The sequence below is a fragment of the Gloeophyllum trabeum genome, assembly GCF_000344685.1.
Source record: "Gloeophyllum trabeum ATCC 11539 unplaced genomic scaffold GLOTRscaffold_00001, whole genome shotgun sequence".
NCBI classification, from domain to species: Eukaryota; Fungi; Basidiomycota; class Agaricomycetes; order Gloeophyllales; family Gloeophyllaceae; genus Gloeophyllum; species Gloeophyllum trabeum.
The window spans coordinates 1,095,437-1,123,165 of record NW_006920410.1 but is presented as its reverse complement, the minus strand read 5'-3'; the positions used below and the strand labels follow the sequence as shown (position 1 = coordinate 1,123,165).

At 53.9% G+C, this 27,729-nt stretch overlaps 9 protein-coding genes across 9 annotated transcripts; 4 read left to right on the top strand and 5 right to left on the bottom strand.

The window, feature by feature from the left end:
• Window positions 1–1,195: 1,195 nt before the first annotated feature.
• On the top strand, window positions 1,196–4,849 carry GLOTRDRAFT_102100 (glycosyltransferase family 2 protein; the record flags this gene model as incomplete). Its single annotated transcript, XM_007862550.1, has 19 exons — window positions 1,196–1,851; window positions 1,901–2,042; window positions 2,099–2,324; window positions 2,379–2,441; window positions 2,504–2,543; window positions 2,598–2,670; window positions 2,728–2,763; window positions 2,818–2,971; window positions 3,022–3,094; window positions 3,145–3,170; window positions 3,225–3,454; window positions 3,510–3,599; window positions 3,658–3,714; window positions 3,772–3,902; window positions 3,956–4,101; window positions 4,221–4,257; window positions 4,309–4,566; window positions 4,618–4,731; window positions 4,780–4,849. The coding sequence occupies 19 exons, from the start codon at window positions 1,196–1,198 to the stop codon at window positions 4,847–4,849; spliced, it is 2,622 nt and encodes an 873-aa protein (XP_007860741.1).
• Window positions 4,850–5,155: 306 nt separating this feature from the next.
• On the top strand, window positions 5,156–10,604 carry GLOTRDRAFT_102099 (patatin-domain-containing protein; the record flags this gene model as incomplete). Its single annotated transcript, XM_007862549.1, has 22 exons — window positions 5,156–5,240; window positions 5,290–5,387; window positions 5,448–5,681; window positions 5,731–6,403; window positions 6,456–7,289; window positions 7,343–7,558; window positions 7,610–7,768; window positions 7,822–8,110; window positions 8,174–8,194; window positions 8,246–8,612; window positions 8,668–8,823; window positions 8,875–8,920; window positions 8,977–9,209; window positions 9,261–9,312; window positions 9,362–9,513; window positions 9,565–9,594; window positions 9,652–9,766; window positions 9,817–9,891; window positions 10,012–10,064; window positions 10,115–10,245; window positions 10,297–10,372; window positions 10,425–10,604. The coding sequence occupies 22 exons, from the start codon at window positions 5,156–5,158 to the stop codon at window positions 10,602–10,604; spliced, it is 4,275 nt and encodes a 1,424-aa protein (XP_007860740.1).
• Window positions 10,605–10,853: 249 nt separating this feature from the next.
• Window positions 10,854–12,443, bottom strand: GLOTRDRAFT_67759 (DAO-domain-containing protein; the record flags this gene model as incomplete). The annotated part of the gene is made up of 3 exons (XM_007862548.1): window positions 10,854–12,108; window positions 12,179–12,295; window positions 12,352–12,443. The coding sequence occupies 3 exons, from the start codon at window positions 12,441–12,443 to the stop codon at window positions 10,854–10,856; spliced, it is 1,464 nt and encodes a 487-aa protein (XP_007860739.1).
• Window positions 12,444–14,583: 2,140 nt separating this feature from the next.
• GLOTRDRAFT_30358 (MFS general substrate transporter) lies at window positions 14,584–16,291 on the top strand (the record flags this gene model as incomplete). The annotated part of the gene is made up of 3 exons (XM_007862005.1): window positions 14,584–14,876; window positions 14,930–15,572; window positions 15,623–16,291. The coding sequence occupies 3 exons, from the start codon at window positions 14,584–14,586 to the stop codon at window positions 16,289–16,291; spliced, it is 1,605 nt and encodes a 534-aa protein (XP_007860196.1).
• Window positions 16,292–16,568: 277 nt separating this feature from the next.
• Window positions 16,569–18,543, bottom strand: GLOTRDRAFT_124046 (uncharacterized protein; the record flags this gene model as incomplete). Its single annotated transcript, XM_007862547.1, has 9 exons — window positions 16,569–17,376; window positions 17,435–17,496; window positions 17,551–17,556; window positions 17,606–17,678; window positions 17,728–17,763; window positions 17,820–18,122; window positions 18,173–18,328; window positions 18,385–18,431; window positions 18,490–18,543. 9 exons carry the CDS (start codon window positions 18,541–18,543, stop codon window positions 16,569–16,571), a joined length of 1,545 nt encoding a protein of 514 aa, XP_007860738.1.
• Window positions 18,544–19,066: 523 nt separating this feature from the next.
• On the bottom strand, window positions 19,067–20,510 carry GLOTRDRAFT_135000 (uncharacterized protein). The gene is made up of 3 exons (XM_007862546.1): window positions 20,029–20,510; window positions 19,275–19,978; window positions 19,067–19,227 (listed from the first exon to the last, which is right to left on the bottom strand). Exons 1-2 carry the CDS (start codon window positions 20,346–20,348, stop codon window positions 19,576–19,578), a joined length of 723 nt encoding a protein of 240 aa, XP_007860737.1. The 5' UTR covers window positions 20,349–20,510; the 3' UTR covers window positions 19,067–19,227; window positions 19,275–19,575.
• A 487-nt stretch (window positions 20,511–20,997) lies between these two features.
• On the bottom strand, window positions 20,998–22,128 carry GLOTRDRAFT_102095 (uncharacterized protein; the record flags this gene model as incomplete). The annotated part of the gene is made up of 3 exons (XM_007862545.1): window positions 20,998–21,122; window positions 21,176–21,890; window positions 21,949–22,128. 3 exons carry the CDS (start codon window positions 22,126–22,128, stop codon window positions 20,998–21,000), a joined length of 1,020 nt encoding a protein of 339 aa, XP_007860736.1.
• Window positions 22,129–24,254: 2,126 nt separating this feature from the next.
• Window positions 24,255–24,517, top strand: GLOTRDRAFT_108884 (uncharacterized protein; the record flags this gene model as incomplete). The annotated part of the gene is made up of 1 exon (XM_007862544.1): window positions 24,255–24,517. A coding segment is annotated over exon 1 (183 nt), but the record flags the coding sequence as incomplete, so codon positions are not given.
• A 1,751-nt stretch (window positions 24,518–26,268) lies between these two features.
• Window positions 26,269–27,715, bottom strand: GLOTRDRAFT_67757 (dihydrofolate reductase). Its single transcript, XM_007862543.1, has 5 exons — window positions 27,473–27,715; window positions 27,333–27,403; window positions 26,900–27,145; window positions 26,633–26,847; window positions 26,269–26,577 (listed from the first exon to the last, which is right to left on the bottom strand). The coding sequence occupies exons 1-5, from the start codon at window positions 27,700–27,702 to the stop codon at window positions 26,500–26,502; spliced, it is 840 nt and encodes a 279-aa protein (XP_007860734.1). The 5' UTR covers window positions 27,703–27,715; the 3' UTR covers window positions 26,269–26,499.
• Window positions 27,716–27,729: the final 14 nt, after the last annotated feature.

Here is a 27,729-nt window from a genome sequence, read left to right as displayed (position 1 = left end):
CCTGTTGCCGCTGAGTGGCGCCGCCTGTTGCCGCCGGCGGCCCACTCAATATCGATTGAAAGCCATATATGACATATTGTTCACAGGCTGAAGTGGATTCTGATGCGTGAATCTGGTAAATTATATCACAAGTACCCATATGCTGAGCCATATTTGGAATACTGTGTTGCGTACACTCTCATTATATACTTAAGTTATAACTCTCGGGTGGTAACCGTCCCCATATATGTTATATGTCATCACATATAACATGGAGAGAAAGGTTGCCTACGGGCAGATATATTCCCCTTAACGGCAGCTAATGTCATATTTGATATTCCTTACTGTCTATTGCTGGACTAAACAATCTCAAAATGAGTATTACATATTGCTTTGGCTGTATATTACTTCTTACGGTTTGACATTCACGACCGGGTTCAGGTCAGCATCATATATTGAGTTGTCCGATGTGCTCCCACGCATAGAACATCGGAATTGAGGTGTCGTTTCCCTCATCCAGGAAAGCACAGCGCGACCGCGACGGAGTGTCCCTGAGGAACGCGTTCAATGCGAGGTGTAAACCACGCGTTGAGACAGTGTAACTCCCCAGTCAAGTAATGATCAAGCCACTGAGGCAGCTATGTTCCTGAGCGTCTACTGGTCGACAACAACACGGCGAGGAAAGACCGAGGACGCCTTCAGCACAACCCATCTGCAGAAGACCTGAGGGCCATCGAAAGGACAAAACGCCCGCTCTTGCGACCCTCTGACAGCCTCGCTTGAGTGAGAACCCAATTGCAGGGCGCCAATGGTAGTGAAAAGACCCGCGAACGGACACGAATAAGGGTTGCCACGATAGACCGTCAACAGAATATTTGGTACAGTAGTGCTCGGAGAGGGCAGAGGAGGCCTGCCGTCGTCGGGCACAGCGGCAAGGTACTTGGCGGTCGAAACAGCCCGCTAATTTAGAGCAGAGCGCGTGGACTATCTTTGCGCAGCCACTCTAAAAGAGGCAATATCATGTTCGCGTCGCTGTGCTCTTCCAATCCCTTCAGTGACTGTCTTCCCTGGCTTCCTATCCTTTCCCTCCCCCATCGGCCTCGTCAGGCTATCCATTCGCTCGCTAGCTTTGCGTTGACGAGAGCTGCGTCTCCGGCGTATACCCTTCGCTTTAACTGCGGCCTAGACTTCGGCGCTCCGCGCGACAGATACCAAGATGGCGTACCGCCAGAACCACGATCCTTACTATGGAAGCCAGTACAACAACCACAACGGTTACCCCGATTATCCCCAGCAGGCTCCCGCTGCCGTGGACTATCCCCCTGTGCAACCCGCTGGCGGGTTCGCTCAACCTTATCACCAGGATTATGAAGCTCAATCCACCTGGGACGCGAAGTCGACAAAGTCCTATGAAACTGGTTACGCCAGCTCGCAGGCGCATCTCAATCCCCAGTATGAGATGAGCCAGGTCTCGCTCGCCAATGCGCCACCCCTCCCGACAATGCCCTACGCCGGTGGGCAGGGCAACTACCCCCCTTACCAGAGGCCTGGGATGATGCGGGACCAAAGCAGCGCTGGCTGGTCCTCAGCCAGAGACAAGCTAATGAAGCGCCGGTCTGTCAGACAGGTAGCGCTCCAACAGGGTAATCTGGTACTGGATGTGCCCGTGCCATCCCATATCGTCCCCGCTGGGCAGGACAAGGTCGAGGAGATGAGTACCATGAGATACACTGCTGCTACCTGCGACCCGGATGAGTTCATGCGCTCCAAGTACTCCCTCCGGCCCTATCTGTACGGACGGAAGACGGAGCTCTTCATCGTGATGACCATGTACAACGAGGATGAAGTGCTGTTCACCAAGACCATGAATGCGTCAGTCCTTCCTCGGTCTGTTCTCGAAAAGATACTGACATCATCCCAGCGTCATCAAGAACATCGCCCATCTCTGTAGCCGCAACAAATCCAAGACATGGGGTCCTGACGGCTGGAAGAAGGTCGTAGTCTGCGTCGTGTCGGATGGCCGGAACAAAGTGAACAAGCGCACTCTTCAAGTCTTGACTCTCGTAAGTACCTAGTTCAGTTCATAAGTATGAAGTGCCAACTTAATGATGTCTGCTAGATGGGGTGCTACCAAGAGGGTATCGCCAAAGACGAAGTTGGAGGCAAGGACGTCACCGCCCATATCTTCGAGTACACCTCCAGCGTCGTAGTGAGCGAGACCGGAGAAGTCTCCCAAGGAGGATGCCCTGTGCAGATAATTTTTTGCCTGAAGGAACAGAACAAGAAGAAATTGAACAGTCACAGGTGGTTCTTTAATGCCTTCGGACCACTGATCCAGCCCAACGGTAAGCTTCCGTCATTGTGAGGTATGAATGATTGCTCAAATGTCCCATTGTCAGTGTGTGTCCTGCTTGACGTAGGTACCAAACCAACCGGCACTTCTATCTACGAACTCTGGAAATGTGCGTCCTTACCACATCTTTTCCTTCACGTCGCGTTCGGACTGTGCTGATATTTTTCTAAGGCTTCGACAAACACGCTAACGTTGGTGGTGCTTGCGGAGAGTGAGCTAACTCCCTACGAAACTGATATCACCGTTTACTGACGTTTTGCAACAGGATTTGTGTCGACACTGGCAGAGGTTGCTCTCTGATCTTATCGAGCCCTTTGGCCGCTTCTCAGAACTTCGAGGTTGGTGCTGTCCAATAGCTCTCCTTGCGTGCTGATCAAGAAGCGGTGTTTCCGTAGTACAAGATGTCGAACATCCTCGATAAGCCACTTGAGGTTTGTGTTCCCTGCTATATCTTTGGTAGCTTTATTCAATTCTGCAACCTTCAGAGTGTCTTCGGCTACATCAGTGTGCTACCAGGAGCGTTCTCTGCCTACCGCTACAAGGCCCTCCAGAACGGGCCGGACGGCAAGGGTCCGCTTGCCAGTTACTTCAAGGGCGAGGCCATGCATGGTGGTGGCGCGGATGGCGCGGGTTTGTTCGGTCAGTGGACTCTCTCTATCTAATAAAATCAGTGCCTGACATGGACGTAGAACGGAACATGTATCTGGCTGAGGATCGTATCCTGTGCTTCGAAATTGTCACCAAGAAGCGTGAAGGCTGGGTGTAAGATATGTTATTACCCTTTGCGACCATATCGCTAATGATATCGACAGGTTAAAGTACGTGAAGTCTGCCAAAGGTATAGTATATGTAACAGTCTCTGTTGGACACGTGCGCTGACTTCGGAATACAGCTGCGACCGACTGTCCCACCACCGTGGCGGAATTCATCTCGCAACGTCGTCGCTGGCTCAACGGCTCCCTCTTCGCATCCATCCATGCCACCGTCTTCTGGTTCCGCATCTGGACTTCCGGACAAAACTTCTTCCGGAAGTGTTGGCTGCAGCTCGAGTTCATCTACAATGCTGTCCAGCTATTCTTCTCGTGGACGTCTTTGGCAAACTTCTACCTGGCTTTCTTCTTCGTGAGTTATCATGACTTAACCAGGAATATAAGGTGTTGACAAGGGACACTTGCAGTTGGTGTCATCCGCTACGAAGAGCAATAGTGATGCATTCAACTTCCTCAGTAAGGGAGCCGGTGCAGACGTATTTGAGGTCTTCCTGAAGGTACGAGAGTTTTGCTTAGGGTTACTTGCTGGTATGCCGACGAGCTTCTTCATCATAGCTCTATATCGCTCTTATTTTCGTCGTCTTGGTCTGCTCTCTCGGTAACCGGCCTCAGGTAGGGTGACTCGCCGATGCCGGTCTCTCCCAAGTCTCACGATATACTGCGATACAGGGTTCCAAATGGACTTATTCTCTCTGCATGGTCCTTTTCGGCATATGCAACTGTATCACCCTCTGGTGCGCTGGATACACTGTCTACATGGCGGTACCCCATACCCTTAGTGGGTGGGAGCATTTCGGGCAGTAAGTCACCGATGCTCGCGTGTAAGATGAATGATTGAACATAGTTGTTCAAGGCTTGTCGAAAACAACAAGGCGTTCCGCGAGATTGTCATTTCCCTGGCTGCTACTTACGGGCTGTATTTCATTGCATCCTTCATGCATTTCGAACCGTGGCACATGTTCACTTCCTTCATCCAATATATGTTCTTGTTGCCGAGCTGTGAGTTACTTTCCAGGTAAATTGATACAGCGTCTCACTAATCGTGAATTTAGACGTCAACATCCTGAGTAGGGCTTCTCTTTCACTCTGCCCTCTTCTAAATTGACCACTATGTACAGTGATGTATGCTATGTGCAACTTGCATGATGTGACCTGGTATGTCTCCTGCTCCTTCGTGAGCCGTGTTTTCTGAGACGTCCTCGGCAGGGGTACGAAAGGTGACAACGGTGCAGCCAAAGATCTTGGGGGAGCAAAGAAAGTCAAGGACGACAAGGGTAATGATATGATGGAAGTGGAATTACCGACCGCTCGGGAAGATGTCGACCAGCTATGGTCCGCCTCTCGAAATGCTCTTAGGCATAAACCTGTCGAAGAGAAAGAACACCGTGACGCCGCTACCAAGCAGTCCGATCATGATCGTAACAGTCGGACAAACGTTGTCCTTGCTTGGGTCGGCACAAACATGTACGGGATATTGTCATTCACTCTGTACGTAGCTGACGGTACGCTGCTTAGGCTCATGATCCTCGTCTTCACTTCCGAAGCCTTCCTCAACTGGGTCAACGAGCATGTCGAGACCACCGACGATTCCTCGTTCAACCCATACCTCACCTTCCTCTTCTTCGCATTGTGAGTCTTTTCTTCGTCTTATAACGACCCATATTCACCAGGGATTAGGGCGGGTCTATCTGCTATTCGTTTCTTCGGCTCCGCCATGTACCTTCTTCTGCGACTTGTCGGTCACTAAACCTATCTTCCTGTACAATGAATATTCATGTATTATATTCTCTGCGTGCGGAGGATCGGGTATTTATACCAGCTTTGATGCTACCATTTATTCGTCTACGGAGATGTACTACAGTTACACTGAAAGGAATGTAAACATTGACATTGGATCAGTCGATCACTGTCAGTACGAGCTTAGATGTATCATGTGAAATCCTGCATAGACGTCATGCAGATTATGTACAACTTCATCTTAGACTGCGAGCGCAATTCCAGAGGCTGAGGCTGAAGCTGTTCTGCACGTTCGCGTCCATCTTTGACAGACGCGATGGACGCCTCAAATCCTCCGAGGCTTGAGATCAATGAACGCCATCCTCTAGTTTATCTGCTCTCAGCGTGCTTCTGGGTCGTCCGTACGTCTGCCTACATCTACGCGAGCGGACGGAGGCTAACTCTGCGCAGTATGGCTATTGTCCTGGGTGAAGGCCTTGATGGGCTTTGTGACTATTACTATCCCGAGGCTCATATACTCTGCGCTTTCATACTCCATGACATTGACGGCGAGTGACGTCCATATGTTTTCTTAGCGAATGCGACTTACATCCTCGCCATGTCTTCAGCTGAACTTCTGGTCCTTCGCCATCCTATTTGTTTTGTTTGCTGTGGCTCTGAACTATTGGATACGGTTCCGTTACCTCAATACATATGCCACGCTGAAAGAACCTCCACTGTTGAAACCGGACGCACAGGAGCTGCACCCGGATGTCAATACGCCTGAGGCACCACCTGCCTTCCACAATTACTTGGACGAATTCTTGCAAGCTATTCGCGTGTTCGGATTCTTGGAGAAACCGGTATGTACAACGCATCACGTAAAGGCGTATTTCATATGTTGAAGTACAGGTTTTCCATGAACTTGCGAGGCATCTACAAACAAGGCGTTTGGTTGCCGGCGATAGTCTCTCTCTTGACCAAGACAAAAGCTTCTACTGTGTTGTGGATGGCACCGTTCAGGTGTATGCGCAGACGGGCCAGGAAGTTCATCAGCCTTCGGGTGGATCCTGGGATGAGGAAGACATGAACGGCTACCAACTTCTTAACGAGGTTAAGAATGGCGGCACTCTCTCCAGTCTTTTCACAATCCTTAGCCTTTTTACTGAGGACGTGAAGATCAGCTGGGAGAGTGACGATGTCCATAGCCCCGCCGCCCATCCTGTGGCTTATCACAACATTCGAACCCGCGTAAGGCGGGCGGATTCAGACGTATCGCAGCTGGATCTGGCGGTGAACCGCCTGAGGACCCCTAGTCGGCGAGGCTCTGTTTCTTCTTCGTCGACCGTCCATGGCTTGGAGATGATTGTATCCCCTCAGGGTAGCAGCACGTCATCCCACCCCCATGATGATGAGTCCAGTGGGCACCGATCCACGCCAAGTAAGAGAGACACCCCGCCAGACGATGTTCACTACGGCGTTGTCGCCCGCGCTGTGGAAGACTCTACTTTAGCTGTCATTCCTGCCGAAGCGTTCCGTAGATTGACCAAGAAATACCCGAAGGCAACTGCCCATATTGTTCAAGGTGCTGATTTGTGTAAATCAAAACATACGTCTTGACTAATGAACTGCTGTAGTGATACTCACCCGTTTCTCCCGCGTAACCTTCAATGCGGCACACAAGTACTTAGGCCTGACAAGCGAAGTCTTGCGAACGGAGAAGGCCATCAATGATATAGCTTGTCATCCTCTCCCCGACTCCTTCTATGAAGGTGGAGGTCTACAATATCTCCGTCAACGGTTCGACGGCGTAGCTACTGCGACCTCATCGGACTCGGATCAGGATTATTTTAGCTATTCGTCTTCGCCTACTGCTGTTGACCTGAATACAAAGACGCCAGCAGCCTCAAAAACCACCTTGACTGATTCCCCGACTCCGCTGCGATCTTCTGCTTATACTCCTTTCAAAGGTAATTCGTCCCGCCATCAAGTACAACCAGGGGATCTCCATAGTTCCACAACCCACGCTAGCGACGAGCCAAGACCTTTCCGTCGGAACCTGAGCGTTCTCAATACTCCATATATGTCCCGCAGAGACACGATCACTGCAGATAGGAAGTCGCCTCAGCCTAACACTGCCCGCTTGTCTGGGGATGACTTCGACCTCAGGGAAGAGGTAATGTCATGCATTGCTAAGTCCATTGGTCTGTTACAACCGCCTCTAAGTGCCGAGGATTCCCTTCCTACCTCACCCGCTATGGCTGCGGCTGATGGAGCCCGCTCTCGAAATGGACCGTTAGGACCCTTCGGGTCCTTAACCCTCCTGGATATGGGAGATGATGTCTCTAGTATGACAGGTGGGTCGGTATCAGGCGAAACCAACGGGTACCCCACGGGACTCGATAACGAAGTAGAGATTCTCTATTTCGCGGCCGGGTCCACCTTAGTGAAGGCTGGCGAGAGCAATACGGGTAAGTGAGGCTCTGTATATGTGTGTTTCCCCATAATCAGGTCACTATATCAGGCCTGTTCTACGTCATCGACGGTATACTGGAGATATCTCTTCCTGCAGACGAGCCCTCGCATCCTAAGGAAAGGTCGAGAGGGTCCGGTTTCGATACATCTTCGGCTCGAAAGTCATCGGATACCTCGTACTTCAGGGAAGAAAAAGGACATGAACCCCGGAACCAGAGCAAACCTTTGTTCACAGTGAAGCCCGGAGGCATTGCAGGTTATCTAGGTATGTTGATACAGAGAGCTGTGAGCCCGGGCTTACCACGTTCTCTTGCAGCATCGCTATGCAACATTCCATCCTACATAGAGATAAAGGCCAAGACGGACACATATGTCGGATTCCTGCCGTCACACGCTATGGAGCGGTTACTTGAGAAGCGGCCGATTGTGCTTCTTACTCTAGCGAAACGCCTGATATCCCTCCTATCGCCTCTAGGTATGTTTATTGTCGTGCGTGGTTATTATCCTCTCGCTAACGCTGGAGACCAGTTCTTCATCTCGACTCAGCGCTTGATTGGATGCAAATCGACGCAGGCCACGTTTTGTGGCGCCCTGAAGACGTCAGCGATAGCTTCTACATCGTAATCAACGGGCGTCTGCGAGCCATCACTGAGAAAGACAACGGTGAGGTAACTATTGTAGGCGAGTACGGACAGGGCGACACCGTTGGAGAGCTCGACGTTATCACTAGCTCGAGACGCCGTACTACGGTTCATGCCATTCGTGATACGGAGTTGATCCGTATGCCTCAGACCCTGTTCAATGCAATATCTACCCGGTTAGCTTAGTTTTCGTTTGTATTCCTGATATTCGACCGCTAACGCCGGTTATTTGTATCAAGGAGTCCTAAGACCACAGCGCAGTTAGTCTTTAACAAGAATTACGACTCGTGCAACTTCTGACCGCGCTTCAGGATTCTACGAATGATTGCCTCCCGAGTCAGGGACGAAGTCGATTCGTCTTCGAATAGTAATGTAAAATCAAGAAAGAACAATAGCAACACGAACTTGAAGACGCTGGCTATCCTCCCTTCTACTCGAAATGTTCCGGTCGAAGCTTTCGCTCGGAAACTGCAGTCTGCCCTGGAAGCCATTGGTGCTCCAACATCCTACCTCAATCAAGCTTCTGTTTCAAATCATCTGGGTCGGCATGCATTTACTAGGATGGGCAAGCTGAAGGCAGCTGGGTGGTTAGCAGACCAGGAACAACGGTACCGTATTGTCTTATATGTCGCGGACTCTGCTGTTAGCAGTGCCTGGACGCAGACATGCATTCGTCAGGTAAGATAACCCTCTCCTCCAACAGTCTCTGCAGACGTTTGACCGGTCATTGCAGGCCGATTGTGTTATGGTGGTTGGTATGGGTGACGACGCCAGCATTGGCGAATATGAACGTTTGCTGCTGTCCATGAAGACTACTGCTCGCAAGGAACTTGTTTTATTACACCCCGAACGCTTTGTTATTCCTGGGCTCACTAGACAGTGGTTGAAGGTATGAGGCAACGAAACTTAATTCCTGTATGATCCTTCATGTACATCCCAGAACCGCCCATGGATCCATCGCCATATCCACATTGAACTTCCGGTAGGTGTTAAACTCTAATATTGTTCACTCCCTTGCATTCATGGACTTCATAGGGCATAGTCCTTCCTCCACCCAAGGCAGTTCCACATCAGGACCCGGCCGCTGTTACTGCGTTGAAGAATCTCAAAGATCGAGTGCAAAGTGAGATCCAGAAGATTCGCAGAACAGCGCCCAACGCACGACCGCAACGGCCGCCAAATACGAACGACTTTGCACGCCTTGCTCGGAGAATCTGTGGGAAATCCATCGGATTGGTCCTTGGTGGTGGTGGCGCTCGAGGCATATCCCACATAGTGAGTGATATAGCACATGTTATATGAATTTCTCTCTCTGACGCTCAGTAGGGCGTCATCCAAGCGTTAGAAGAGTTCGGCATTCCGATCGACCACATAGCTGGTGAGTCTTCCGAAGGCACCATATGACTGCCCTTCACACATCATCGAAGGAACGAGTATTGGCTCTTTTATTGGTGGTCTTTACGCTCGAGAGGGAGACATCCTATCGACTTCAGGGCGGGCAAAGCAATTCAGTGGAAGGATGGGGAACATTTGGAGAATGCTGTCCGATGTCACGTATCCTTTAGTGGCATACACGACTGTACGTCGAATCTGTCTTTGGTGAAGGCCTTCGATGAATGTCTCGTCTTAGGGGCATGAATTCAACCGCGCAATATACAAGGTGAGACAGAGATGCGAAACTTGTACCAACTGGGTCATCCTGATGTGTTCCACATAGGCGTTCTATGATTTGCACATAGAAGACATGTGGTTGCCGTACTTTTGCAATACTACCAACATCACGACCTCTCGGATGCAGATCCACGATTCGGGCTATGCATGGAGATTTATTCGTGGGTTGCTTTGCACTTAGTATGCCATTGTAAACTGACGTCGTTTTAAGGTGCCTCGATGACGTTGGTTGGTTTGTTGCCTCCTCTCTGCGACAACGGCAATATGCTTGTTGACGGAGGATATGGTACGTTGAGTGTTGCGAAACACGATGAGGGGCCGCTGACTGCTTCGCGATGCAGTGGACAATTTACCGGTATGCGCAGTGCTGTAATTATCGGGTCGAGCTAAAGGGTGCGACAGGTAGCCGCGATGTTCGCGACTGGAGCTAGTGCTGTATTCGCTGTCGATGTCGGAGCGGTGCGCAGCCTTCACGTGTTCCCCGATAAGCCTTTCTGATCAATTCAAAGATCGACGACAACTCACCGCGGAATTTCGGGGACTCGGTGTCTGGATGGTGGCTCCTCGTAAACCGCTGGAATCCTTTCTCTAGTGCCAAGAGCATACCTGCAATTACTGAGATACAGAGTCGCCTTGCCTAGTACGTTGATTTCATTTCACATCATCGGTGCAACTTGTAACCTTGGAACAGCGTTTCAAGCGTCAAGACTCTGGAGGAGGCAAAAGTAACGGAAGGTTGCCTCTACATGCAATTGCCTGTGCAGGAGGTAGGTCTTTCCGTCACGCGCGAAAATACGATTGACATCGGTTCCTTGACAGTATGGCACTTTACAATTCAGCAAGTTCGAAGAGATCAAGGAGAAAGGCTACAGAGCCGCTATAGAGATGCTTGAGAAGTTTGACGAAGAGGACAAACTGCCCGCTGTTTATGCCCAAGATCACAATCTCGGCTCTGGAGGTAAGAAGAAAGGCCAGAGTGCAAGGCGGAATTCAATATAAATGCGCACGCCCGAGGCTGTTCACTAACGCGCTGACGGACGCACAACCAGTGAAGGTGGAGGAAGAGGAGTGTGTGACGAGACGTATCTTGAGGTAGAGATTGCTTGTGGATTGAGTTCTAACTTATCTACCCACACTATTGAAATTGTCGCTAAGATACAGTGCACTATATCTATATTCCACGGATACTTTGTTGACGGAGAGTCGCATTGTATCTGACTGCAGTCCAGTCGAGGAGCCCTTCGATGTTCACAAGGGTCTGAAATACACTAGCGAAGTCAGGATAACAGCCAGCGCCAGTGACGAGATCACCGGGCCGGCCCTTGTACTTGGTATGTATGAGTAGACTAACATGTCTGAATCGTCTTGACTTTGTGCCGTACCTTTAAAATTCCCCTTCCAACCTTCCTCCTCGCTAAGATCTCCCCCGCGTCCCGGTCTGGAATCGTCCCCAGGTCTTTTGTCCGCGGTGTCCGGCCTCCACCGCCACTTGGCCCTCATCTCCGTGCCGTCCTCGAGCGCATTCCAGCTCCCTTCCTTGCCCTCCACCAAGTCCGCGACGTACCGCCCGACCGTCGGCAGCATCTTGAAGCCGTGGCCGCTGTCGCCCGTGGCGAGCACGAGGGACCTGCCGTAGCGCGGGTGGAGGCTGATCAGGAAGTTGCGGTCGGGCGTGTCGGTGCACCAGCATATCTTCGCGTTGAGCAGATCACGGTCACGCCACTCTGGCTTGAGGACGTCGAGTAGCTCGCGGACTTCCTGGAAGGAGCGGCTGGGCATGCTATCGGTCGGGTGCGAGCCATGTCCTCGCGGAACGGAGAGTTTCTTCTCTTTGCCGTCGAGGATGACCCTTTGATAGTTGGTGAACCCGGGGAATTCGTTGCAGATCTTCACAAAGCCTTCTTCGTCCGGCTCGAAGAAGAATCCCTTTTCTTCATCCAGGATCACCGGGATGCCCTTGAGCGCCTGCCGCTCGGGCTCTGAGAGCTTGATGTGCGCGAGGGTCCAGCACTTGGCGATGAGCTGGTTCTCCATGTCAAGGAGGAGGTCCGACCAAGCGCCCGCGGCGAGGACCGTCCGGTCGGCGAGGTATGTCGACCCGTCTTCGCAGCGCACACCCAGAACAGCCGTCCGAGCACCATTAAAAATGAGCTCCTTCGCTGTTCCTGATGGGCCGGTGATGAACCGCACGCCGAGGTGTACGCACTCGCCCCCGACGAGCTCCATCGACTTGCGTGCGTGCACCCAGCCGCCCTCGGGGTTGAAGACGGCCTTGGCCTGGGCGAGTGGGCCCGTGAGGTACGGCGCAAAGGCGTGGATCTCTTCTGGGGAGTCAAGCCAGCGGACGTCGCGAGCGCGGGGCGATTGGAGGAGTTCGTGGTAGTACTCCCGGAGCCCTTCGTAGTCTGATGGAGACGAGGCGACGGATATTCGGCCTGTCTCGTGGAAGACGGTACGGAATAGCGGATTGGAGCGCCATTCGTTTAATGCTTCTCGGGAGACGCTGGCCATAATAAATTATATATGTCTTCAGCATGCATTACAATGGAAAGTAGGGCGCGGAGATCACGTACGTCTGCATGAATTTCTCGCCGGCATATTCAGTTCTGGCCATTTTGTTGAGATCATATCCGGCGGAGTCGGGAGAGGGATATGGGAATTTATCGATGCATGTAATATTCGTGTACCCCCTGAGTGTACGTGGTCAGCTCAGTTGTACATGGTGACCGCAAAAGAAGGTGCAAACCTCCGGGCAAGATGCCACGCTGTAGAGAGTCCCCATGTCCCACCGCCCACCACAAGGATATGAGATCCTGCCTCTAGTGTTGAGCCTGTCATGCCCGGATGGAGAGAGCCTCCAGGTTGCAGCGATTGTTATCTTCAGGCTGCGGCATAACTGCGGCGAAAGTGCCGGCCAGGGATCTGCAAATCGCGATTCCGGAATCAGATCGGGAAGGCGATCTAGGAAGTCGAGAGTGGCTGTGCAAGTGGCAGTCTGTTGGCTGACCGTGCTGCACTGGCGTTGCGCGCAGTCCTGCCTGAACGTTAACCTGTTTGACTGCTAGCATGTCCTTCACTGCATTCCTACACGCTTCATAGACACTTCTGCTAGAATTTCCTTTGATTTACACACTTTAGGTAGGAATCCGTTGATATGCCTCCAGCTGCAGCACGACCTAACTACCATCGAAAGCAGATAAATTTCCGCCCACCAATATCATACCAGAATGGGTCACTGCCAAGTTGCTAATTCCTCCAACCCACTCGAACCTAGACAACCGCTAGACTATACAACCTACACGACAACCCCTAGACACATGTACGACACGCTAGCTGCGGAACTATCGGATGGGTCGCAAGAGCGACAAGCTTACGCTGTCCGGCTACCGGACGAAATATGGACGAAGATATGGGACTGCATCCCCGCACAGGAGACAGATAAGCTACTCCCTTTTGCATTCGTAGCGTCATGGGTCTCCGCGAACTGGCGAAGGGTCGCTATCCACACTCCCAGTCTCTGGCGAAACATACGAATATCCCTGCACTTCCCCGTCGAGCTCCTGAAGATCCAGTTTGAGAGATCCACAGCTATCCCTCTCCACGTTCATATTGACCTCCTGTGGCTCAATTCCATAGGCTCCGAAGGAACGTTCCGAAACGAAGACAGCCTAGTTCTCGCTGTCTCTCTTCTTGCACAAAGCGTCGACAGATTCCGCGTCTTCGAGCTGAACGCCAGTTGCGCTTCCAGGGATGCTAAAATGTATCGAAGATGCCTAACAGCGGTCATGGCTCCTCTCAACAACGCCCGCGCTCCCCGTCTGGAACGCCTCCACATCCGTTGTCCCGAGGAAGATCACCCGGGTCCCATATTCACCGGCGGCGTTCCCAGACTATCTCATCTCACCCTTCTGGCAACCCGATGCGGCACGTACCTGCCCATCCTCAAGGGCCTAACTTCGCTCGAGCTCAGCTGTTTTCCGCACGGCAACGCCATGACCCCGGCCGACTTCCAGAACACCCTCGCCGCCTGCCCAGACCTGACACATCTCATGATCCGCAACGAGTGCATCACGTACGACAGGCGCTACGCGAGTGCGCGCGAGAGCCCCCTTTTCCTGCTCCCGTCTCTCTTGTCGCTATCTATCGAGCTGCACCACGTCGACCGCTATTTCGCGCGGCACTTCTTCGCGGGCTTCAGCGCGCCCCATCTGGAGTCCCTTCACTTGCAACACTTCCAGTGGGAGTCCTACCGCGCGTTTGTCGATGCGATGTGCAAGGACTCTACTCCCAGGTTCCCCAGCCTGTCAAAGCTCTCGCTCGTCAACGTGGACATTCTGCACACGGTCCTAGACGCCAAATCCCAGAACTACTGCGTGAAGCTGTTGCAGTGCTTCCCGTCCGTCGAAGAGCTTGCCATCCACACCGAGGACCCAGGCGACTCTGACTTCCTGCGTCTCCTGATCCCGTCTGCCACCCAGGAAGTGTTATGTCCGCACCTCCGCAGCCTGTCGTGGCTCAGGCAGTTCCCGGCTGAAGACGAAGAGCACCTCCTACGCGACCTCGTCTCGTCCAGAGAGGCAGCCGGGCTCAAGATCGACAAGCTAGTCTGTTTCCATGATGCTTTCGCGGAATTCGACCCGCATACGCGGGACTGGATCTGCAAGCACACGAAAGTCGAATTGCGAGACTCGGTGGCGTTCCCCGAGGACCTCTAGTGCGTGAATAACCCCACGCCCCAATAGAAGTCGGAGCTAGAAGCCAGAAGTTGCACCCTGTCCGCTTCTTGGGTATCTTATCTCTCAGAGTCTTCTGCATACCACTGTACGGTCCTATTCATGGTCTGTCCTGCATCCTTATCTCTATACATGGGCCGCCTGATCCGTGTTGGCCTATAATATACACTGTATCTCCCAGTCTATTGGAACTATCTTCTTGGTTAATACGACTTCTGGACTATCCTAACCTCCTACCTTCAGCTATGCCTGACAAGATACCCCCCACCAGGAAGGATCAAGACCTCTGTAATTCGGGTCCAGGCGAAAAGAAAGATAGCGCTGTAGATGTGGATGTCGCAGTTGCCGTCTCAGAGCTTGGTGTAGAAACAAGCCATGCGACAGAGGGGACAGGAGCAGACGCGGCACTAAAATACGCCAGCGCTATCGCAGTGTCCATAGACGACGAGCTCAACGCTCGTCTGCTGCGGAAGATAGACCTGCATGTCCTTCCCTGGCTTTGCGGACTGTACGTCCTGCAGTACCTTGACAAAGGCGTGTAAGCACAGTACCTCGCTATACCCTGATCTTCATTCTGACGCCACGCATCAGGCTCTCTTACGCCGGTGTCATGGGTATCCAGACGGAAGCTCAGTTGACGGCGAGCGAATATAACTGGCTCGGGTCCATCTATTATGCCGGGTACCTCGCATTCGTCCCGGTGCATAACCGTCTGTTCCAGGTATTTCCCCCTTCAAAGTATATCGCCTGCTGTATGATCGCATGGGGCGTGGTCCTATCTACCATGAGTGCCTGCCACAACTTCGCAGCGCTGATGGTGCAGCGCACCGTGCTAGGGGCCCTCGAGGCATCGATCAATTGTGGCTTCACGCTCATCACCGCGGCGTGGTATAGGAAATACGAGCACGCGAGTCGCGTCGGGCTGTGGTCCGGATGTACGGGAGTCGCTACGATTGTCGGCGGCATAATAGCCTATGGATGCCTCGACGGCGAAGAGCGGGATCCAGAGGCGGGGTTCTCTAGCTGGAAAATTCTGGCGCTGTGCACCGGCCTGCTGTCCGTTGTCTACGGCACTTGCATGTTGTCCTTCATGGCTGGGTCCATTGTGACCGCGCGCTTCTTCACAGAGTCGGAGAAGACGCTCGCGGTGGAACGTCTGCGGGATAATCACCAGGGGGTGGGATCACCTAAATTCAAGAAGTATCAGGCAGTAGAGGCATGTACTGATTATAGGGTAAGCTCACTGACATACACTGTTTTTGATATGGGACCGACGTTCTCTAGACGTGGATGTATGTCGCTTTCGTGATGTCATCACAGATACCAGCCGGAGGTCTAGTTCTTTTGTCTTCAATATTAATCAAGTCAATCGGCTTCGGCAGCAAAACCACGCTGCTGTTGTCTATCCCTCAAGGCGTTGTGGCCATCCTAGCCAACATCGGGTTCGGCTATCTGGCAGACAAGACCAAGCAAAGAAGCGGAGCAGCAATCCTCGCTGGCCTTCTATCCCTTTTCGCCGCCTGTCTGCTTTTCGGGCTGGGGAACGTCGGACCAACCTACAAGCAGTATGGTCAACTGGTCGCATACTTCATCATGTCAGGGACATGTTCGACGTCGTGGTTCGTGGTCATATCCATGATGTCGTCAAACGTCCTTGGGACAACCAAGAAGACCACCTTGAACAGTATTGTCTTCGTGACCCTTGGTGTTGCGTATTTCGTGGGCCCGCAAACGTTCCGCGACCCACCATACTATACCAAAGGGAAAACCACCACGATCATCCTGTGGATTATTTCCATTCTAGTTCTCCTGGCCTTCTACATTCTGAACTGGCGCGAGAACAAGAAGCGAAATCGGTTGCTGGTCAAAGGGGTAAACGATCTAAAAGCGTTGAACATCGAGTTTATGGATTTGACGGACAAAGAGAACAAATACTTTCGTTATGTTCTCTAGGCTATAACCAGACCCCAAGTTAGCATTGGGTAGTATTCTTGAGTGCTCTTCACAAAGTGGCACCGTCGCAGTAGCTGACAGCGCGGAACGTACCATTCGCAGATTTACCGGCGACGCGGATGGTCGGTCGTATTCAAAGGTATGCTCTCCCTTGCTATTTAACAGGGACCAAAGCGTGGCATAAATGCTTCTAATAGCTAATCTGGCAGAAGTCCGTAGCTGTCCGTCCCACAGATACTGTGGTAGTCGTCACGTAAATATTAAAAGTGTTCGCATCCTACCCAATGGTCAAATTCCTCATAGAGCGATCTAGGGGTTCCCGACTAGACGACCGGTCTCGCCTATAACCCATCTCGTCCGTCAGAGAGCTTAATCTCCTCGATTCCCGGCTGCCAGTGCTGATTGCTGATAGTCTATGAGGGTTCGTGCCGACGTCTTGGTCGCGGAAGTTGAAATAGTTCGGCGAGCCACGACGACCCTCGTCTCCCGAGAGGTTGTGATTGCTTGCCGTACTTCGGCGCCATTCGCTGGGAGAGGGAGAGCTCCCAGAAGGGGACGATCCTCCGTAGTTCACCCATGGTTGTAGAGAGACAGACGGCACCATCATCGTCGGCGACGGAGAAACCCCGTAAGTATTAGGCGGCACAGGCGGCTGCCGTACTTGTACCATGGGGACCTTCGTGTTCTCCGGGTCAAAAAGCTTCTGCAGGGCGAAGAGGCACATCATGGCATCGTTGCCAGAATTATGAAGAGCACACTGCACGTTGACTTTCATGGATGCCAGAAGATTCCCAAGAGAAAGAGTAGAGCCTGGTTTCCGAGGTTTGCCCGTCTTCATGTCTTGCATGGGTCCTCGCAGCCCCATGTTGAACAGTTCACGCTCAAAAGCGGCCGTATCGATGATCACTGCATTCGAAGGAATCTCTGGTGTGATGTTGAGCGTGTGTTGAGCGGCGTAAACATCGACTGGGACAGGAAACGCACTGATTTTCATTTCCTCAAGGCGTTGGAGATCACCGTGGATGCCATGAGCTACTAGAACTAGTGTATTTGGCTGGCTATCGGAACTGGGACTTGCTAGACTGCTGTAAAGGTCGATCTACCATTAGATGTGTTGGAAAGTTGGCAAATATGGTAGCTCACCTGATTATTGCCTGTATGATTTGCGGTAACTTGGCTTTGGGGATAACTTGACTGTCGCCAAACTGTAAACCAGTCTGAGTGCATGGACGTCAAAGTGACGTGGCTCAAAGGCGTACAGCATACTATAAATTGTCAGTGTCTAGAGATCTCAGATCGCGTGTCGGGACGTACAGCCCAAGGAAAAGTCGGTTGATGCTTATTGACGAGCTTATCGACGTATTCGGCGACTATATAGTGGCCTTTCCTGTGTGACCGGTTGGGATGCGGGCAGAAGCAACGGAGAAAACACTAACCTATAGTTATCCGGGGATGGCGGCCAGGTACCTACTCTGTTCAACCAATCTTCGTCAAATAACTCTTTCGTCACGGACAATCGGGGACGTACGCGTCAAGGTGACCACACCTTACTGCAGCATAACCCCACTCGAGACAACTGGTCGCATTCCGCTCCGACCACTCAAAATCGATCGCCAGGAATGTCTTATCCTTCTTTTCCCACAACTCACGGACAGCTTTGGGCTCTCCGCTTTTCACTCGAACTTTGTAGGCAGCTTGCGTGACAGCCGGGAGCGTGGCAAAAACCTTTTTGTACGACGACCAGTCTGACACCGTACGAAGAGGCCTTTGATGTGCCTCGAAGGGACTGATTTTCAGTATATTGTCTACATTCGGGAGTGTTTCACCAAATCTACATTGATTTAGTCACTAGCCTTGCCACACAGGGCACAACGAGTATACCTTGTCTTAATCATTTTCAGGAATGCTCCGATAGAAGTCATCCGAGTCACGATATGTGCTCTTCCAGTCCAAGAGTCCGTGACTACGATGACAGGCCAGGAGAATGTCAAGAATTCGTCGAAAGATTCGAACATGACCCCCCAGGACCGTTCATACCTGACACCAGGTTGAATCAGCGTCCGCCGGATCTGAGTTGTACAGGCGGTGCATACCATGGAATCCCGTAGTGTTGGAAATGGCCCATGTAGGCAGAATAGACCTAGGAACGAAGATCTTAGCAAGAATACAAACTAGCCCAAGAGGTTGCGACGACGTACAGAATGTAAGTCATACTCCCAGCCCCGAGGGTCGACGAGTTGGAAGTCGCCCATGACAATAATCGCGTCTCTGTATCGCGCCCCGAATCTGACAGTAATAGGAGGTGTCCAGGTATGACAACTGCTTAATGGCTTATGCCAAGTTATTCGTCCACTGGCAGGATCACCCCAGAGGAAGATACAAAGCGGAAGCAAGAGCCACGAAGACAAAGCATCTTATATCACGGCAATGGTCGGCGCTGCACATGCCTGGTCAATGATCATAACATCTGACGGGGAAGGGAAGGATTTGACTTCCACGCAGGGTCCATCTGTGCCCGTCTCCGAACATGTCGTAATCGTCTTTCCTAAGTACTAATGCGCCGGTACGCCACCTGTCAAGTCCTCCCTAGACATCGGCATTTATGATAGACCGTCCAAATCGGCCTTGATGCAGAACGCAGGGACGAGATAGCAATGCACAGTACAACTCTAATTCTCGTCCGAGTCGGTAATGTCTCACGTCCTTTTGAAAACAGGATGTAGGATCTAGAGCCATCCGTTCTCTCGTCCTCACGCAGTGAACAGACATGGTACGGCCGACTGATACACCGCGATATCATAAGTAGGTCGCCTACACTTGGCCTCAGGACATCAATGCCTGAGATCTCTGATCTTGCCAATCGGCCTTGACCAACGACAATGCGTGGAGGCGGAGGCGCAAGCCACCATTCCCGTCAGTCCATGATATACTGTGTACTATTGTTGGTCAGCGTAAAGTGGGGGAAAATTGGCAATCGACGTACGATTCACCCCGTACTGAACGTGCAGATGATCATGCAAAGTTGGAGTCAACCCAGGTGCATACATCACGTGGATGAACGCATTGGGTGTTATATACCGAAGAATCTGGGGGTATGCTCCCATAGAAAGACCCGTATTTCCTTGATCTTTTCCCTAAAGCCATCTCTACACTCGCCGCACATGCCTGGGTAAATTTCCTCTACATCCAAATTTTCGTAGCGTTGCTTCAGCACTCCGAGAATGTCGCACTCATCACTGCCGTCAAGGAAACAACGTGTCAATGACTGCATGAAGAGCCGACAGTCAGGAACCGTTGGGTGACACAAAGAAGCTTCTTGCATTTCCGGCCCATGAAAATAAGAAGGAAAAAGAGAGTCGTGAAAGATGGTAGAATACGGCAGGTAGAATTTGAGGCACCTCACATTCTTTGGCCAAGTGCAGCGCTCCAACGGGTTCCGGTAAATGGGAATCGAGAGAAAAATCGGAGCCCGAAGCAGTGTAGTCGAGACGTTCGTCCCAGGTCTCTCGCATGGTCGCGATATCCTTTTCAAGCGCATCCCACTCTCGCAGAGTCGTCGGCCAATCCTCCGTCAGGCGCGACACGATTTGACCCCTCAGCGAGGTGATTTCATATTTGTTTGCGAGTTGAAGGATAGGCTTGACTTCAGATGGGAACTGTGGGTCGAGGCGCTTCATAGGAAGAGATCTATCCGTACATCAGTTATCGTAAACATCCACATGCAAAGGATATCTTACGATTCATGATAGAGAATCTTCAAGAGCTGTTCCAAGTCAGACGCCCGGTCTTGCATCCGGACCACAGGCCGCCCTTCGTGCTGCTCATTCACGTCCGACGGAGGCAAAGAGAACATATCTGCGAAAATAAGGGATACTTTCGACAGCATACTTCTGTGGACACAGAACGCTACTGCTTCTCCTTCACTGGCGGCAGAGTAAAGAACGATGTTGCCATCTGAGAGGTAAAGCGACGGGTGTTTCTTGACATCAACGATGGAGTCTGACGGACTAGCATCCTGAATGCGTGGTCGCTTGAGGGGGTTAAGATCGTCGCCCATAACGACGAGTCCTGGACCGGCCAGAGAAGTGAATACAACAAGGGCTAAAGCTTGAAGCGCTGAATTGCGTAGAGGAGTCACAGAATGGAACAAGCCTCTGAACTGGTGCTATGATTCCGGGATCATGCCACCTCTGTTGCAACAAGTTTCGAGTTAAAGGGCAGGCAGACTCGGATGCGCGTCGGTGTGGCAGCGGAACGACACGTGGTTTGTAGCCACATTTCCCAGAGAAGCATTGCACAGGAATCACTTTAATATGCAGACCATCTCAATCGCAGCTAATGTTTGCTTGTCAGATAAAATACACGTTTACTCAAGATACAGGCTAGATGCAGATGCAGATGGATATATAGCTGACAGATGGATGCATATTTATGGTGCAAGGGGGAACACGTATGTGAGGTTTGAATGAAACGGCGTGGCCACAACAAACCAAGGGCCGCCATAGGGGAGCAGGGAAGGGGCACAAGAATTAACGAGTGCAAGATGAGAGACACATGAATGTGAAGGGTACCCATTAAAAATCGAGACCGGTGAAAAGATGGATCTAAAGTCGTGAGCTGAAATGAAGGAATCCTGCTAGTGGCTGATTGTGCGGTCATCATCCAATCGTAACGTCGGCGACGGTATCCTGTCATTAGTGGCAAGATCAACGTAGGAACGCAGCGTTGTCCTGCGCCCGGTCGCATTTTGCTGCGATCCGCGTAGCGCCCTCCAGGGCGCGTTCGACCAATGCTCGGGCTGGCGAAGATGCAGGGGTATGGTTGAGTAGGTCTGAATCAGTTGGTCAATAAGAATCATTCAGATCCTGGGCTTTTATGACATACCTTTATACTGCAACACGTAGCGCATCACCCTCTGAACGGGCTGGATCGCCAGATCCCTCACTGTAGGCCTTTTCTTCCTCTTCTCCTTTTCCTTCCCCGAGTCGTCGTCCCCATCGTTCTCCACGCTAGCAAAGAAGAAGGTACTCCCGCTCTTCTGGTGCTTCCGCTTGCCAACCAGACGGATAGTTGATGCACCGCTATTCGAGCTGCTGCCGTTACTCGGGGTAACAACAAAGTTCCCTAGGGCCGGCATACTCTTTCTCCAGGAGCTCGCAGACTTTTTCGGTGCCACAGCGACAGCGTTGACATTGAGCGGCGCGAGCGGAAATTTCAGGCCCGAGCCCAGGGCAGCAGTGAACATACCAGTTCCGGTGATGTCAACAGTCCCGACGTAAGAGACACTCCGTGCGCTGGGTCTGCCCTCTCCGGAAGGGAGACCTTTGCCGAAGAAGCCGCTCTTGGCTCGCTGTCCGACACTGAGCCCTTCCTTCGCGGCTTTGCGCCCTCTCGAGCTCGGGGTACCGTCAGCAAAGACGCAGCCGACTATCCCACACCAAGCCACAAAGGCGGCCTCCATTTCATCCTCGCAACCAAGGAAGGCAGCGGATACGCCATAGGGCGTCGGATCAGAGACCAGGTGCGCGAGGAACGAATTTGACGCAGCGAGCAGAGCCGGCAGATACGCAAGTAACAAGGGCGATGGCGGCGTCTGCGTCTAATTGACAGACCGGATGTCAATTCAAAGACGTATCAAATGGGTCACACGGACATACCTCGCCGTCAATCAAATCCCTCAGACATCGCAAGTAGTTCCTTTCTGTCCTGACCAGCTCCCGACAGCACATCTTTGCCTTCTTGATCTCCAGCCACTCCTCCCTTCCGTCACCCCATACCTCGTCCTCGTCGTCATCTTCGTGCTCCTCATCCTCCTCGTCCTGCGCACCGTACACCATCCCGCTCCCCCTCGGGTCGTAGCTGCACCTCCACCGACTCGAGCTCCGCAGGCTCCCCTCCTGGCTCGTGGTCAACGCAATCCCAATTGCCCCTCCCATCTCCTCCAGTTCGATCCCCATCCCCTCTTCTTCACCCACACTCCTCTCCGCTACATTCCCCTCTGGCCGACTCATCATGCTCATCACCGCACTCCCGGCCCGACTCCTGCCGCCCCTACTCGTCTTCGTGCTCGTCCGACTCCTAACCCTATCGCCACCAAAGCCCGCGCCCTCCTCTTCCTCATCTCCAAACGCCATCGTCCACCTCCTCATCGCGCCCTCCTCAGTGTCAGGACTACCTGGTCGGGACAACTCCTCCCTCTTCCGGCTCTTCGACCGCACCTGCGCCTCCCTCAGCCTCGGCGGGGGCGGCGGAGACAGCGGCGCCCCCTCGGACCCACCATCCCCGGCATCCCCAGGAAGCGCATACTCCCCCGGCTCCAGAATCCTCCTCTCAATCGCCGTCCCCTTCCCCTTCCCCCCACTCCCCTCATACGGATCCCACCCCTCCCCACTTCCACTCTGCCTGGCACCCCCCTCCTCCGGCCCAGGGCTCACATTCAACGTCAGCCGACTCTTGCTCTTCGCCTTATTGCTCGCGCGCCCGAGCGAGAGCACGCTGCTCGAGAACGGCGACGACCCAGACGTCGGCGAGGTGGGCGACGCAACCGGCGACATGGCCGCGCTCGCGGCGGCGTACGACGAGCTCGACATGTCCAGCGCAAGCGGGTGCGGATACGCGTCCAGGTTCTCCCAAAACGCGGCGGGGGCGTCGACAGGCGAGGCGGGCGTCGACTGTGCGTGCGTGGACGAGTGGTTCAATGTACAACAAGCACGCGGCGTCGGGCGAGTGACGACGCGGGACGCGGGACCGGCCAAAACGGAAAGGCAAAAGCAAACGATCAGCACTCCGCCCTAATCACAATTGACAGATAGGGGCCAACACCCGCCACGGCGGACTCGCGACGCACACGAAGGGGGACAAGCCAGTAAATGGAGACAGACTACTCACAGTATTAATATCGTTCGGCCGTCGCTTCTTCAGCTTGCGCTTCCGCTCGCCCTCGCCGCCGCTCAGCCAGCCCGAGCTGGGCGAGCGCGACGGTGGCGACGCGATGCTCGTCGGGCTCTCCACGAACGACTGCGCGGGCGTCTTCCGCCGCCTCTCCTCGCCCCCGCCCCCGCCCAGCCAGGGCGAGCGCGGCTGGAACTCGACCGTCGAGCTCCCTGGCGAGCCGACGCTCCCCGGGGCGAACTCGGAGTATGGCGTCACAGGCGTCGTCGGGGCGGCACCCGTACTTGGCCTCCTCCTCTTCGTCAGCTTCCTGCTCACCCTCTTCCCGCCCACCATCTGCGCGGGCGCAACCGTCTCCCCCGTGAACACGCTCATACTCAGACTCGCGCGCGGGCTGCCCACCGTCGACTCGCTCGCGTACCCATACCTGTACCCACCATGCCCGCACTCGCTCACCGCGTTCCTTGCCCCGAGCGCAAACTCCATCTCGCCCGAGTCCGGCGTCGTGATCCCGGTGTGGCTCGTGCTCGCGCTCGCGTCGTGCGTGCTCGCCGAGTCCTCGTTGCTCGCGCTCGCGGACGAGCTCGACACCTTCATCGCCGGGCCCGGGCGCGTGAGCGTCCAGCGCCGCATCAGGCCCGGCTTCTTCGGCGGGACCTCGTTCTCCTTGTCCTTGCGCTTGTCCTTGCCCGCGAGCAGCGGGAGCGGCGCGGGCCGCTTCTCCTGGTACCCGTGCCCGTGGGCTTTCCCACTGCAGAACGACGGCATGCCGAGCATGGGCGGGCCCATCGGGCTCACGACCATCGACGCCGGCCGGATATTCGACACGTCCATACTGCTCCCTCTCCTAGCCAGCTCGATCCGCGATGCAGAAGCCGACGCCGACGGGGGGTGCTTCCTCAGCTTCCTCCGCGGGGAGGCGTGATCAGATGCGAGGAACGAGTGCGAGTGCCGGCCGAACGACGGCGGGCACGCAGAGTGCGAGTGGGCGTGGGCTTCTGATGGCGCAGCCCCGTCGCGAGGAACGTGCGTGGCGAGGTGTGGCGGCGCAGATGACGAAGACGCAGCCCCGTGCCCGATGTCACTGTGTGCTTTCCTGCCGAAAAGCGCTTTGTGTCTGCTGTGCGGCCGGGGCGCGCTCAGCGTCGAGGATGAGGAAGAGGGCGTGGAGGAAGAGGCAAAGGTGGGATGCGGTGGGGCGAGATCGTCAAAGTCGTCCAGGGAAAAGTGGTAGTTGGGGTTGGAGTGGCCGGAGTAAGGATAATGATAGTCTGATTCTTCTGGGGCGTGGCCGAGGTCAGTCCAGGTGTAACCTCCAGGGCCGGAGGAATGGCCGATATCCGAGTACGAAGGGTCGTATCGACGGAGGGCGGCGGGCGGAGAGTGATGCCCTACGTCCGTTGAGGCGTAGTGGTGCCCGTGACTATGGCCCAAGGACGAGTCGTCGTGGTCGTAGGAGGACGAGGGGCGACGTGAGTGCGGGGGCTGGTGTGGGGACGGGATGGGGGGCAGCGGCTTCTGTGCAAGCTTAGCACTGCCGAGGATGTTCTTTGTCTGGTGTTGTGTTGCAGACACGGCATTGGAATTAGGCACGTGGGAGTGGGAGTGGGCAGATTTAGAAGGGGGATCGTGGTTCTGATAAGGCTCGGGGATTGGATTTGGAAGGACATTAGGTGATGGATGAGCCGCAGAAGGTAAGAGAGAAGGAGAGGAAGGAGAGGCAGAAGAGAGGGATGTATATGAGGAGGAAGTAGTGCTACTGCTGGGGCCAACGTCGGTGAGGGAAAGCGGGCTGGGCTGGGTGGGATGGTAGGTGAATCGAGAAGGCGAAGCATGGTGCGGCGCGGGGAGGGTATTGTCAGAGAGCGAATGGGCGACACCTTGGGAAGGAGCGTCCAGAGATAGATCAGGGCTGCCGCGTGTGGTAGATAGAGGATACGAATACTCACGAGAGGATCGACGCTGCGGCCGAGCCGTGACCCGCAGCGACTGGGTGTGCGCTGGTCCGCTGGGGCGGGGCGCGTTCGAGCTGGCAGCGTACCCGTACTGGCGCGCCACTGCGCTTTTCTCCTCGAGCGCTCCGAACTCATTCGCGCTCTGTGCAGAGTCCGAGCGTTTGGCTTCATCAGCGGTACTGGAACCACGCGAGAACTTGATCCATTTCGACCAGGACTTGGAATGCACGAGGGCCGAGGCTGGCATGCAAGTTGAGGGTATCAGGACGAGAGGTGAGTTGACGCCAGCGCGTTGACGGATGAATGGAGTGGCTGAATCAGGCACAGGCCAAGGGCGGTAGGCAGGATACGGAAAGCGACAGAACCAGAGCGAGGTAATATAGCGCGGTGGCTTCGGGTCGTCAACGGGCCATATTGCGAATACATCGACGTCATCGTCTCAGCCGTCCTCGCACTCGACGCGCTCGCTGTGCTGCACTGCTGATGTCACGCCTGTCACTCCCGCCCTTCCTGGACCTACCGCCGGCCCGGTCTCGAACGCCAGGCACGTCCGCCTCAGACGCGTCCACAACGCCCGCCTCGCCGTCAACGCTCCTTGCCCGGCCCCGCCCCCGGCGATCTGCGTCCCATCCCGCTCCCTGCTCAAACGCTTTCCTCCGACAATTCACCCTCGTCTGCTTTCCCTGCCGCTATTTCCGGATCTCCTTTCTCGCACTCCACAGCGTCCCTTTCCCAGCAGGCCGTATGATTGGATTCAAGAAGGACTTTCTTCGTATTTCGTATACTCTAGCCATCCTTACTGGCTGCAATCTTTGTTAGCTGATCCCGTCGGGATGCGTTCCGTTCCCGTACTGGCGCACGACCCATATGCCCTGCTATATAACCAGAATCCCCATTGGGTGATCTTCCCTTCGCCTTCAATAGTTGCTGCTTCTAGTTGTCCTTCTTATACACTCTATGACACTGTTGTCAGGCATCTGTCCAATCACACACACATGCACGGATCCTGCGGTCCCCGGATCCCGATCCGTTTCCGCTGCTGCTTCAATCCAGTCCATTAATATCTCATCCCAAACCTACATGCCAGCGTCGGAATCATACAAACTCAAGATTAGAGTCCCTCGAGATCCCCGACCGCGAGAAACCCGTTCTATAGCTGCAGCCTCTGGCTTCCATCAGGAGCCAGTGTAAATAAGCAAGTTCGTTATATCCCGTCACGTACTTATAAGTTGTCTCTGAGTTCGGACCCTGCTCGAGGTATCTACTCGCGGATGTAGGTCCCCCATAGCCAAGTCCGTCACTAGATACCTCAGCGACCGCTGCACTTGCGCAGCATCCACGATGGGAGGTGCAGGGTGTGGGTCAAGATCGGTGTCTCTTAAACGCTACCACATTATCAGGACCCATCTTCGCCGTCGCAACATGCACCATGTCAGGAAGCTGGAGCGACATCAGCAACAGCGAACCGGCGGAAGTTGCAGATAAAAGGACCCACCGCCGCCCCCCCGCCAGCCAAAATGTTCGTGCCATACCCAACGGCATCCTCCCCCAACCTCACAGGCGCTTGGGTGACAATCAGCGTATCCACAACGTCCTCCTCCCGCGCGAGGTTCAGGAACGAGTTGATGACCTTCGCGCCACCTTCGACCATGACAGACTCGATCCAATTGTCATACAGGACTGTGAGAACCGCTGGGAGTGACAGGGATTCTTTTCGACTGTCAGCATCTGTAGTAGTTGTAAAGTGTGGGGGCGGACGCACCGCCGTCCCCGGGGACCTCGAATATACGCGCGCCGGCGTTGCGCAGCGTCTCTGCTCTGGCGATGAATCCTTCGTCTTGACTACCCGTGGGTAAGCAGAAGACCCAGGGCCGCCGTCCATTTGAGGCTTGGTAATTCTTCAGGAGTTTGCAGTCCGGTCGCAGACGGAGGTGCGCATCGAGGATAACCGGGCGGGGAAGGTGATATTTTAGGCGGGTACCGGCAGGGAGAGGCGGGAGATGTCTGACTGTAGACAACAATCAATGTGTATATGTACTCTCCAACTATGTGATGAGGGAACCGGTCAACGACTGGCTCTCTGTCAGCTCGCTCTCTGATCCATCCCGATTCAGAGAGCGAGGGGACAGAGTAGTTGGCGCTGGCGAGGAAACGCGTGGCGCTTCGTTCATACGATGTATTATAGTGAGGCTTACCATTCAGCTGGGGGTCGTCGTTCAGCGCCGTCCCGATCCCTACGAGGATCGCGTCATGCATGGTCCTCATCCTTCTTATACGACCACCGTGCATATCAAAATCTTGTGTCTGCCTAGCATATTTTAAAATCGAGGCTCACCAGTGTGTCATAAGCATACTCTCCTCGCCGCTCAGCGCGACCTGCGTACCGCCCGGGCCTGCGATCTTCGCATCGGAGCTCTGGGCGAAGGTGAGCGTAACGTATGGGCGAGCCTTGCCGGAGCTCCTCAAGCGTCCCGTCGTAGTCGTGAAGAGGGTAGACTCCGATGGGATGTCGTAGAGATCACATAGGAACCGCGGGGGCCTTGGTATGTCTTGCGATACGTCCATTGTGTTGAGCAGGACCAGGCGTGATGT

Bases quoted from the DNA above. Each gene is read 5' to 3' on its own strand.
- GLOTRDRAFT_135000 (XM_007862546.1), bottom strand. From the start codon at position 20,348: ATGGGCGACGATCTTAACCCCCTCAAGCGACCACGCATTCAGGATGCT. The intron at 19,979-20,028 runs GTAAGATATCCT...ATGTACGGATAG, and splicing joins AAGATTCTCTATCATGAATC to ATCTCTTCCTATGAAGCGCC.
- GLOTRDRAFT_67757 (XM_007862543.1), bottom strand. From the start codon at position 27,702: ATGGACGTATCGCAAGACATACCAAGGCCCCCGCGGTTCCTATGTGAT. The intron at 27,404-27,472 runs GTGAGCCTCGAT...TCGTATAAGAAG, and splicing joins AGTATGCTTATGACACACTG to GATGAGGACCATGCATGACG. The intron at 27,146-27,332 runs GTAAGCCTCACT...TGTTGTCTACAG, and splicing joins CGACGACCCCCAGCTGAATG to TCAGACATCTCCCGCCTCTC.